At 31.8% G+C, this 11,081-nt stretch overlaps 1 protein-coding gene across 6 annotated transcripts; it reads left to right on the top strand.

The window, feature by feature from the left end:
- The first annotated feature begins 1,438 nt into the window (after positions 1-1,438).
- RasGAP1 (Ras GTPase activating protein 1) lies at positions 1,439-10,299 on the top strand. Of its 6 annotated transcripts, none has more exons than XM_011064665.2 (15): positions 1,439-2,507; positions 4,414-4,534; positions 4,624-4,893; positions 5,026-5,182; positions 5,454-5,641; positions 5,726-6,061; positions 6,183-6,384; positions 6,474-6,692; positions 6,772-6,896; positions 7,015-7,149; positions 7,353-7,394; positions 7,497-7,603; positions 7,694-7,937; positions 8,020-8,361; positions 8,475-10,299. In XM_011064665.2, exons 2-15 carry the CDS (start codon positions 4,518-4,520, stop codon positions 9,028-9,030), a joined length of 2,940 nt encoding a protein of 979 aa, XP_011062967.1. In that variant the 5' UTR covers positions 1,439-2,507; positions 4,414-4,517; the 3' UTR covers positions 9,031-10,299. The 6 variants fall into 6 exon arrangements, with proteins under 6 accessions (XP_011062967.1, XP_087265568.1, XP_011062965.1 ...); XM_087409442.1 differs by lacking the exon at positions 1,439-2,507 and adding an exon at positions 2,529-2,683 and having other exon boundaries at positions 8,020-8,349; XM_011064663.2 differs by lacking the exon at positions 1,439-2,507 and adding an exon at positions 2,530-2,683.
- Positions 10,300-11,081: the final 782 nt, after the last annotated feature.

The raw sequence follows: 11,081 nt of genomic DNA, 5'->3' as shown, positions 1-11,081 counted from the left end.
AAACTTGGGCATCACGTAAAAAAAATATATTCATTATACATTTTGGCACGCCATTAAATCATAGTAATCATCATGATCGTCGATACGTTCATGGAGATTTCTACCCCGGCTATAATTAATATGATTTCAATGTACTCGATACGATTATAAGGAGATAACGTTACCTTGCACTACGATTACCTTGCGCTCGTTCACACCGAGGTAACAAAGAGAAAAGGTTGCAAAATTCTTCTTAATTCACAAGCAACAATAAGCTTTTCTCTTTCCTTACGACCTATCGATCCGCCAACTTCGTCGAGCGAGATACTCGGAATCTTTCTTCTATAGGATTTTTTCTATAAGAATTAATAATTTATATTGTAAAAATGTAGTCGCACACAACTTACGTTATTTCTTTTCTCATGGTTTGCAAAAATGTCGCTTTTCCAACTTGATACGCATTTGATGTGTAAAATTTTTTATTTCAGATCTGTGCTTTTTGTTCCATATATTGTTACTGATAATTTTATGTTATAATTCTGGGAAAAAAATATATATATATGCGAAGACATGTAATATAGATACTAGTATTAACAATAAACAAATAGAAAAATGAAAAGAGAGAAAGTATGACAGAGAAAGAGAAAGAATCGAAGAAACGACAAATATACTGAAGAAAAAGAAGGAAGGGGGAGGGAAGGAGAGAAAGAGAGAGAAAGAGAGAGAGAGGAAGCGAACCATTGCGCCATCAGGAAGTGGCTCACCACTTATACGCATGTATAGTTAAGCGACGTAAACCAATACAGTTCCAAATATGCGTGTGAGAGTACGTAACATTCTCGCTATACTTAATTTCGTGCATAGGTAACAGATAAATCTGATGTATCAAAGATAAAAAAGGAATATATATACATATAAAATTTTTTTTATATATTACACTTATACATATAAAAAATATACATATTCTTTCTTTTATATATATATATATATATATATATATATATATATATATATATATAAATCGAACATAAGATAGAGTGCGCCCTTAAGATAGAGAGAGAAAGAAGGGAGAAGAGAGAGACAAATCGTATGAGTAGTGGGTTTAATCCTACGCTCATATATGTCATGTCGCGAACGACGGAGAGCGTGACGCGCGCACTTTTATGTGTTAGTCACCCGGTACAAATCAACCTCGTAACGACTAGTTATCGTACCATGGTGCATGCGATCAATCCATTGACGAATTATTGCACGAAAAAATAAATGGATGCGTTGGATTGGAAAATATATATTTCTCTTTCTATTACATTATATAATTTCACTATATAAACGATGTAACAAAAATAGTATGAGAAAATAATGAGAGAGGAGGAAAGGGAGGATAGAAATATAAATATTCTTTTGTAGATAAAATTCAAAGAAAAATTAATCCAAAGAATTAATCCTTTTGTTCCTAAGAACTACTATAATAGTTTATTAAAAATTATTGTTAAAAATTAGAGCGCAATATTATTGTTGATTATTATTAAATAATATACAATAAAATATATGTAATGTGATAAAATTATGCAATTTCAACTGTGATACATATATATTGAGAAAAATAATTCTTTTGGAAAAGAGTAGAACGTATATTTAATTTATTTGTGCCATACTTTATTTTGGTTATAAAAAGACTTATAAATTTAATCTAACTTTTGGATTAAGAATTTAACTTTTCATATTATTGTTACGTTTTAATTCTAATAGTTAATTAAGATCCAATACCGTCATAAGTGCTAAGATTAAGTTTTAACTTTAACTCGCTAATTGATCGCTAATAATAGAAATATATCTTACATCATCATTTTACGATACCGAAACAAAAACTACGATACGTCACCATCTGCCATTCATATCGAGTGAGACAAGAATAAGAATAACCTATCATTACATCGGTATTATAGTACATTATTAATATCTTCTCGTAATAAAAAAAAAAGCAGGTTTTGCAATAATCGTCGCGTCGCGTACATTGCTGCATTCATAGTTGCAGATTATCGATTCCATTCACGTAGTAAAATATGCGTATTCGGGTGAATGTCGATTATCCCGAAGCGGGCCATATCAATAATATTTCCGCACATGTATACAAATTTGAAATTAATATTCCTGAGCAATACGATGTAATTATAAAATTCGATACAAAGAGAAATCCTATGTTCGCGAATGAAGCAGTTGGAAACAGTGCAGCGTACGTCGTGACGACGAAATGAACAACGTATGTAAGTGCGATAAGTCACGAGGCTTAAAGCCACCTCGTGTTTCTGCACGTCTCCACCACAGTCTACACGCGGTCTCCTTTCCATGTATTTGTAAAGCGCGAGCACAGACGCGCGAGCTCGACAAGAACGGACGTAAGAAGGAAGTAATAGCCATAATGGCATCGCGTGATAACGGGAGGGGAGGGGATGCGAGAAGTCGGATAGTCAGATCCAGTCAGATGTAGCGTAGCGAGGAAGGAACCGGAGCCAAGCTAGGCGGCACAGGTAGGGCTAGGGAGGGGGCGCCGGGATGTGGCGTTACGGCCCTGACTTAGACCCATTCACAGAATGAACGAACCGCTTGCGTTTCGTTCGTGTAGTCACTCAGTAGTGTCATGGAGGTAACATGGCCGAGAAGACGCGCCTAGTCCGCGTTGAAGAAAGGCTAAGGATTAAAATCGGTAGGAGAATAAGCGTGCGGCCGCTACCGCGAGTGATTTACGAGCGTAATGTACGACGCGAGTTGTCACCACGGTGATATCTCCGTGGATGTGGCCGCGATCGCGTATCGTTTTCTTCGCGCCGCGCGCGTTCGGGATGTCACCTAATTCGACACCCACGGCCGTATCCACCTTCTCATCGAACAGAGGCTCGAAATGGGCAACGAACGCCGGCCGACGATCGCGTATCGGACTGATCTATGAATCGATCGAGGACGACGTCTGATTTTCACGCGAAATTCGCTGGCAATCGACGCGTACATTCTCAACTCCCACGCGTCGTTGTCCTCCTACGCGCCCGCGCGCGCGCGCGTATGTGTGTGTGTGTGTGTGTGTGTGTGTGTGCGTGCGTGTGCGTGTGATGCGCGTGCGTGCGTGCGTAACTGCTGTGTATGCCGCACGATCGTACGGCGAGAAAGATTGTGCGATTGTGAAAAGACGTACTTGCCGAAATTTTCGATGGTCAGTCTTCGATCGGATGTTAAGTCTCGTCTTGCTTTCGTTCCCACGAAATACGCGACGTGCGTTCCTATGAATGACTTGGATTGCCGTCTAGCGTGCGGAGAAGCGGCGTAGTGTATCTACTTCTTTTCAGTCTCGTTAATCCCCCGTGATTTTCTATGAATTACCGAAATTACGATGTGGCCTTTTCAGTTGCATTCGAGAAATTATTTAATAAACAATGAACGACATTAATACGTGTATGCTTACAATGGCATTTGAAAAGTTTAAAATAAAATCAGGATCTTGTCTTGAAATGTCTGATAGAGACAAGAAATTTCGAAAAATCGTTGATTGTTATTTAATGTATAATTATGTGGATAAAAATAAATAAATAAATGTAAATAAATGTCTTATTGCATAACAATAATTATTGGAAATCAATTACTTGATAATTTAGTATTCAAGTTATTTCGCATGACATTCATTTTTTTTTATTCTATGTGCAACGTGTGATAATGTAAACAATATATTTTTCTAACAGCGATTCGATTGGTCGCACTAGCGCACATTGGTGTATATCAAAACTGTTATACATTGATTTAATCAGAGTGTAAATGTAAAATGCAGATATTTCGAAATGTAAAATATATATTTTGCCTAATAAACATAATAAAGTGTATTGAAAATTTCGCGAATTAACTCGTTTCTATATTTATATTAAACATACATTTTTACGTCAATCTGTGTACAACCGCTTTAATGTGCATTAGTGCATACTCGAATTCGCTGTAATTTATCAGTACTTTTCTTCTATGTGAAATTGTTGCATGAAATAATACTCCAAGTGAAAAAACTTATAATTACATGATTGTAAGATATGAGTGTGTTTAAATGCAATAATTTTTGTTATGGTGAAAATTCGATCACTTGTATTACATTGGATTAAAAACTGCTTTATGGTATCTAAATGCAGTGGCATAATATAATTAACTTCAACTATAAAATAATACGTATATTAAATAATATAATTTTTAAGCATTTAATCATTTAAAATATTCGTATTATTACGTTTAATTTTGCCAATTTTATGTATAGTAGCTTTTAATTAGTACTAATCCAGTGTGCAAGTGACCAGATTTGCTATTAACATTCTGAATTTATTCGAACTATAATTAAAATGTAATTCGAATATCTCCGAATTATTTCTCAAGAAATACTGGCAATTAAGCTATCGATATTTTCTACAGGAGAAGCAAAGAACCTTCAAAGTCGAAGTCATGGATCTCCAGGTACACGAGATGTTTACTGCACCTTATCGCTGGATCAAGAGGAAATATTCAGAACGACAACTATGGAAAGAACTCTCAAGTAAGTCTGCTAAAATTTGTTTGCTTTTTATACATAATTCATAAATTAAAATAATTTTGAAATAAATATTTTTTGTTCTCTTTGTACAGCCCGTTTTTTGGAGAGGAATTTCAATTTGAAGTGCCCAGAAAATTTCGTTACCTTGGTATTTATGTATATGATAGAGATAGACATTTAAAACAAGATAAAATTTTGGGAAAAGTAGCAATAAAAAGAGAAGATTTAGCTACATATCATAACAAAGAGCATTGGTTTCCTCTGAAACCAGTCGATGCTGACTCTGAAGTCCAAGGCAAGGCTCATTTAGAGCTTGCTTTGCAACCTCAAGTTGAACACGCTCAGCCTAAACTTACAGTAAGGTGAGTAGTGACCAAATAATATAATATATTGTACATATATATATATATTGTATTATGTATGTGCGCAACTATCTCGTATATAAAAAACTAGAATCTAGAATATTCAGTAATATTTGACTATATGTATTGCAGAATAATAGAATGTAGTGAATTAACCATTAAAAATGGTAGCTGTGATCCCTTTGCAACTGTTACAGTCATTTATAGTAATGGTAAACAAATATCAAAACGCACAAAAGTTAAAAAGAAAACAGCATCTCCACGTTTTAATGAAACATTTGTATTTGAGGTAAGAAAATATATTATCTTTTCACCTTATTTTCTTTGTGTATATATATATATATTAGGTGTTGGAATTAATTCGTAGCGTTTTTAATGAAAGAATGTTATTTATTTCACATGAGCATTAAAAAATACATTAATGAAAGTACTTCCCATCACTTGTAAAACGCTACGAATTAATTCCAACACCTAATATATATATAAAATATGTATTTGTATGTGTTGTGTAGAATATTATACATACAAAGTATATGAAATTGCTTTCTTTTATATTACAGCCAGAGTTAACCGAGACCAGAGACAAAGATGTCTCCCATTATTCTATTGAAGGAGCTGAAGTTGGAGAAGTAGTTGTTGGTTTGTGGCATGCATCTCCTGGTATGGGAGAGCAACCGGTGTTTCTTGGCGAAATTCGTGTAACGTTGAAAGGATTACAAAAACAACCAACTAGTACAACAACCGCATGGTATATATGCTTATGTTGTCACTTTGTAAAGATCATGGATTTACACGACAATCTGAATAAATTACATTATTTGATTTTATACAGGTATTTTTTACAACCTAGAGCAGCAAAACATCGTCCAAATAAAATTTCAAGTAATTCAACACCACCTGGAACATTACCAGGTTTGGGATCTTTACGTTTGAAGATTCACTATGTAGCCGATCACGTCTTCTCGTCTGAAATGTATGATAGATTGAAAAGTCTATTATTACAAAGCGTCAATGTTCAACCGATAACGTCATCGGCTGTTTACATATTGGGTGAAATTGTAGCTAGTAAAATGGAAGCTGCACAACCATTAGTCCGAGTATTGGTGCATCATGGACAGTTGGTATCCGTAATGCGAGCACTTGCTAGTCATGAGATTTCTAAATTGACGTAAGTCAACTAATTATATTATTTTAATTTAGATTCATAAAGATATTATTTGTTAGTAAATATTTATAATTGCATATTATTATATAATTATATAATTTATCATTTAATAACTTTATTTAAGTGACCCAACGACCATTTTTCGCGGTAATACCTTAGTGAGCAAGATGATGGACGAGGGCATGAGATTAGCAGGTCTTCATTATTTGCACAGTACTCTTAGACCTGCGATGGAACAAGTCTTTCTTGAAAAAAAATCATGTGAAATAGATCCAACTCGGGTAAAGGATGGCAATACAATAGAGACGAATTTAACGAATTTAAAGGTATTGAATCATAAATACTTGTCACATATACATAAACGCGCATATGCGTTTTTTCCAGATGAAATGATATATTGCTTCCCTTTTTCTAGGAATATGTTGAAAGAGTATTTATGGCAATAACAACATCGGGAGTAAGATGTCCACCTTTAATGTGTGAAATGTTTTGGTGTTTGAGAGAGCTCGCTGCAACTCACTTTCCAAAAAACAAGGAAGTGAGATATTCGGTGATAAGTGGATTTATCTTTTTACGATTTTTTGCTCCTGCAATATTGGGTCCAAGATTATTTGATATCACTACTGAACAAATTGTAAATAACTGATCTTATAAGAGAAGATTTTATATATTTTAATATAATAGTTATAAATTTATCTTATATGTTGTTGTAGGATTCTCAGACCAATAGGACATTAACATTAATATCTAAGACGATTCAAAGTCTTGGAAATTTAGTATCTTGCAGAGGAGGTGCAGGCAGTGTATGTAAAGAAGAATACATGGAATGTGTATATAGGTAAGGTTGTGATAAAAATATAAGTACTTTATACATAAGAAAAAAAGCCAAGATTTAGAGATAAAGTATTAAACACAACAATCTGTTTTCGTTATATGCATAATTTTTGTTTTTATAGAGAATTTTATACAGAAAGACATATACAAGCAGTAAAGCAATTTCTAGAATTAATATCGACCAGCAGTAATAGTAGCGGTATCACAAAGCAGCGTCCAATGGTATTGCAAGAACAACCAGTGGTACTCAAAGAAGGGTACGTATACAGATATTTATCATATTTCTCTTTGTCACTTATCTTTTTATCAAAAATTCATAAACGTACGTGCGCTACAGAGAGGGAGAAGGAGAGAATTTAATAAATTATAATAAATGCTCTTTAAATGAGATTGTTATTTTAAAATTATAATATTGAGACTATACAAGTAAATTTTTAAAAACTTTGTTTATTTCTAATAGAATATACTTTCTCTTTATGCATACTACTGATTGTAACAAGAGGTTTGTATTATTGTACAACTTTATATTTATATGTGTGTGTTTATTAAAATATAATCTTTATGCGAGAATATTTTAATTGTATTTTTTTTTTAATGATTTTAGAGTAATGATTAAACGAGCACAAGGCAGAAAAAGATTTGGTCGCAAGAATTTTAAGCAGAGATACTTTAGACTTACCACGCATGATTTGACATATTCTAAAACCAAAGGTGAATAATTCTTTTATGATATAAATATCTCTTTCTTTTAAGAAAAAAAATATACAAGAAAAATACAAAATTTTATAAAATAATTTACAGGTAAAGAACCTTTATGTAAGATACCATTAGAAGAAATTTTAGCAGTGGAAAGACTTCATGAAGATTCTTTTAAGATGAAAAACATGTTTCAAATTATTCAACCACAAAGAGCATTATATGTTCAAGCTGGTAATTGTGTAGAAGAAAAAGAATGGATTGACATTCTTACAAAAATATGTCAAACAAACAGTAATCGCTTAGAAAAGTATCATCCGAGTGCATACATCAATGGCCATTGGCTTTGGTAAGTAATAATGATAAATATCAAGAAACGTGTGCATATATTCTATTCTAATTATGTATTTTTATGTTTCTGCATAATCTAGTTGTCGGGCAATTGCTGAAGTTGCACCAGGATGTAGTCAAGTATCGCCAGGTGTAGAGGCTGGACTACGAATGGTCTTAGACCCGGATCGTGATTTGCAGAGAATACATTCGTTAATCTTCACAAATATGCCGCGTCTCGAAACATTGATGAATGCATGTGAATGCCAAGCAGTTTATGGCGCTAGCGATATGTGTGTTATTCCGGACGGTGGATCGCCTATTGAAGATGTACCTTCATGTTTCAAGACTTTAAACGCACTTAGAGAAGCTGCATATGCGTTGCAGCGTGAACATAGAGCCTATTTTAGAAAACTGGCACGTGACACCAAGTACGGCAGCAAGTATGTCATACATTCGATTGTTTTATCAGATGTAGCTTAGATTTTTGCTATTTAAAGTATTTAATGAAATATTTAATCATATTTAATCATATTTGGGTATTTTACTCTTGTAGACAAGCTCCCATCGGTGATGACAACTACCTCCATTTAGCTAGTAGAGCAGGATTCGATAATCAGTTTACAAAGCGAATGTTCGAGTCGGATGGTCTAAATCAACGATCCATAGATACGGAACATTACGACACGGGATTCTCTAGAAAAATGGTCGAGAGTCAAAGATATGACGAAACATTGAGAAAGCGTCTTGATTCTGACTCCATTAATCGTAGGTATGAGAATGAAAATAACTTGTTGCGAGGATACGAAAGCAAGAGTGATACTATCAGGAGTATCCAAAATGATCTCAGAAAATTCGATCATAGTTTAAATAATACATTAAGATCTGATAAATCGGAAAAAAACGCTAATGAAAATATGGAAAATAATAAAAGGCTAGACAGCACTAGTCTACTGACAGCAGATAGTATTAATTTATCAGGTACATTATCGCGGAAATTGGGAAATTATGACAACACTAGAATGCTGAGCGAATGTACATTGGCAAGACGATTACAGAACGAGGTCCCCGACATATCTTGTAATTCGATGAGTGAGCGTGGCAATCATTAATTTATCTATAATGTACAAATATAAGTTGCACGTTCCTAGAAATTGAGAAAAAATTCCGAGAGACAAGAAAAAAGACGGAGATTTTTACATTGGTTGTTTCTTTAAATTAAAAGAACAGTACAATCCTTTAGCTACTTTTTTTATCGCTATATATGTATATACATACATACTTATATACATAATATATGCATATGTATATATTGTATGTATAATATGTACATAGGATTGTATATATGTACAATCTTTTTTTCTGTATAAATTAATGATTCCGCTGTTGGAGGCAGTTTTCTCTGTTTGTGTATGTCTGCCTTTTAGAATGAATCGTTTTAATTAATCTCGTATCTGGACGCTACACTGTTAGAAATGTTCTTAAATTTCATTAACCTTTAATATAAAACTGTTAAAAATTCCATGAAATTTAATATACTTAAGTTACACAATTTAAATTTAATTTCATGACATTACTTATTCATGACATTATTTTATAAATACATTAAATTTAATGTATTTATAACTAAAAAGTATATTTGTGTATATGTACATGATATTTAATGTACACGTTCATTACATTTAAGTAACTACTGTAACTTAGTTTTCAATTAAATCATTCATTACTTTTAATTTTATTTATGACCACGAGCTTCATTTACATGTAAAGGAAGCATTTTTAACAGTGTAGGTAAATATGAGAGAATTTTAACAATGTAATTTAACATATCTTTTGATTTGTTACCATGCTATGCAGAGAACATAACATCTTGTCATCACAGAAATCTTTACTATTTATTGATTATTTATTTATTATCTCACCTCATTTCAATATATTGAAGATGTATGTGCATAAACATGACATTGGCTGTGTTATTGCACAACTTGTAATCTCATTCATTGAAAAATCGAGTTCTCGCAGATATAAAACACTCAACGTTAGTTTATGTAATATTATGTAATAGTTATTATTCTAGACTATAGAAAAATTACTCTAATTGAATACACAATTATCGTTATCTTTCACATATAATTCCATCAATTTTGGACATAATTCATTATAAATACATATATAAAATTAAAATAAAAAGGCTTATTAATGTTGCAAATAGAATTGATTACAATTTAGTAAAGAGTTTCAAAACTTTTAAACAAACATATCTTTGCTGTAGCATAGCTTGTATAAATTTAATCGAACTATTATAGGAAAAGACATTTGATCGTACAGGCACTAAATTCACTAAATTAATTTTTTTTCATAAAAACCTAAACGAAAATAAATTTTTTTTATTGCATTTATTATTTTGTAAATTCTTTTTTTTTATTATAAAATAGTTTGAAACATATATATATATATATATATATATATATATATATATTATATTATATTATATTTATTCAAGAATATCTCTCATTATCAACTCTTATATTACATTAGTTATTTTAATATAGATTTTTACATAAAAACAAAAATGTTTAATGTGCGAAAAAATGCTAGATCTGTTAATTTTTATTAGAAAAGAAATTATATAACAAATATAACAAAAAGATCTTGCACTCCCAAACTGTTGCTGAATATTATTTCACTACGTTAATAAGTTTTGTTTTTATATATTTGTGTATTGTACGATACTATTATCATTATGTATTGAATGAATATTTGATCAATTTTCTGTGATAGAATATGTAATCAGCATTCGTAATAACTTTTAAACTATCTTAGCTACACAAATTTTCTATTTAAGATATCATTTATAATTAATTTGAAATCTTTTTACACTTCTTAGAACACATTCGGCATTTATTAAAAGACTATATCTTTAATTGTATAACTACAATGATGATAATTATATTTTGCTATTTATATAGCAAATTATGTTCTATTTTATTCTAATAAATGAAAAAAAGATTAGGTCATGCAATATACTTTTGCAATGCTTGCATCAAATTAAAATTAACTATTTAAAAAAGTTATTCAGTAATTATCTGATTAATTCTTTGAATCATAGATCATTCTTGATATGAATCAATTAATTAAGTGTAAAGATAATAAAACACACATA

The sequence above is a fragment of the Acromyrmex echinatior genome, chromosome 9, assembly GCF_024713525.1.
Source record: "Acromyrmex echinatior isolate Ae372 chromosome 9, ASM2471352v2, whole genome shotgun sequence".
In the NCBI taxonomy this organism is placed as follows: Eukaryota; Metazoa; Arthropoda; class Insecta; order Hymenoptera; family Formicidae; genus Acromyrmex; species Acromyrmex echinatior.
The sequence above is the reverse complement of the archived record's forward strand: the minus strand, read 5'-3'. Positions and strand labels throughout refer to the sequence as shown.

What these genes read in the sequence shown, in the direction of transcription:
- RasGAP1 (XM_011064663.2), top strand. Translation starts at nt 2,629, where the DNA reads ATGGCCGAGAAGACGCGCCTAGTCCGCGTTGAAGAAAGGCTAAGGATT. An exon ending in ACTATGGAAAGAACTCTCAA is followed by an intron (nt 4,535 to 4,623) that starts GTAAGTCTGCTA and finishes CTCTTTGTACAG; the next exon opens with CCCGTTTTTTGGAGAGGAAT. An exon ending in CAGCCTAAACTTACAGTAAG is followed by an intron (nt 4,894 to 5,025) that starts GTGAGTAGTGAC and finishes TATGTATTGCAG; the next exon opens with AATAATAGAATGTAGTGAAT.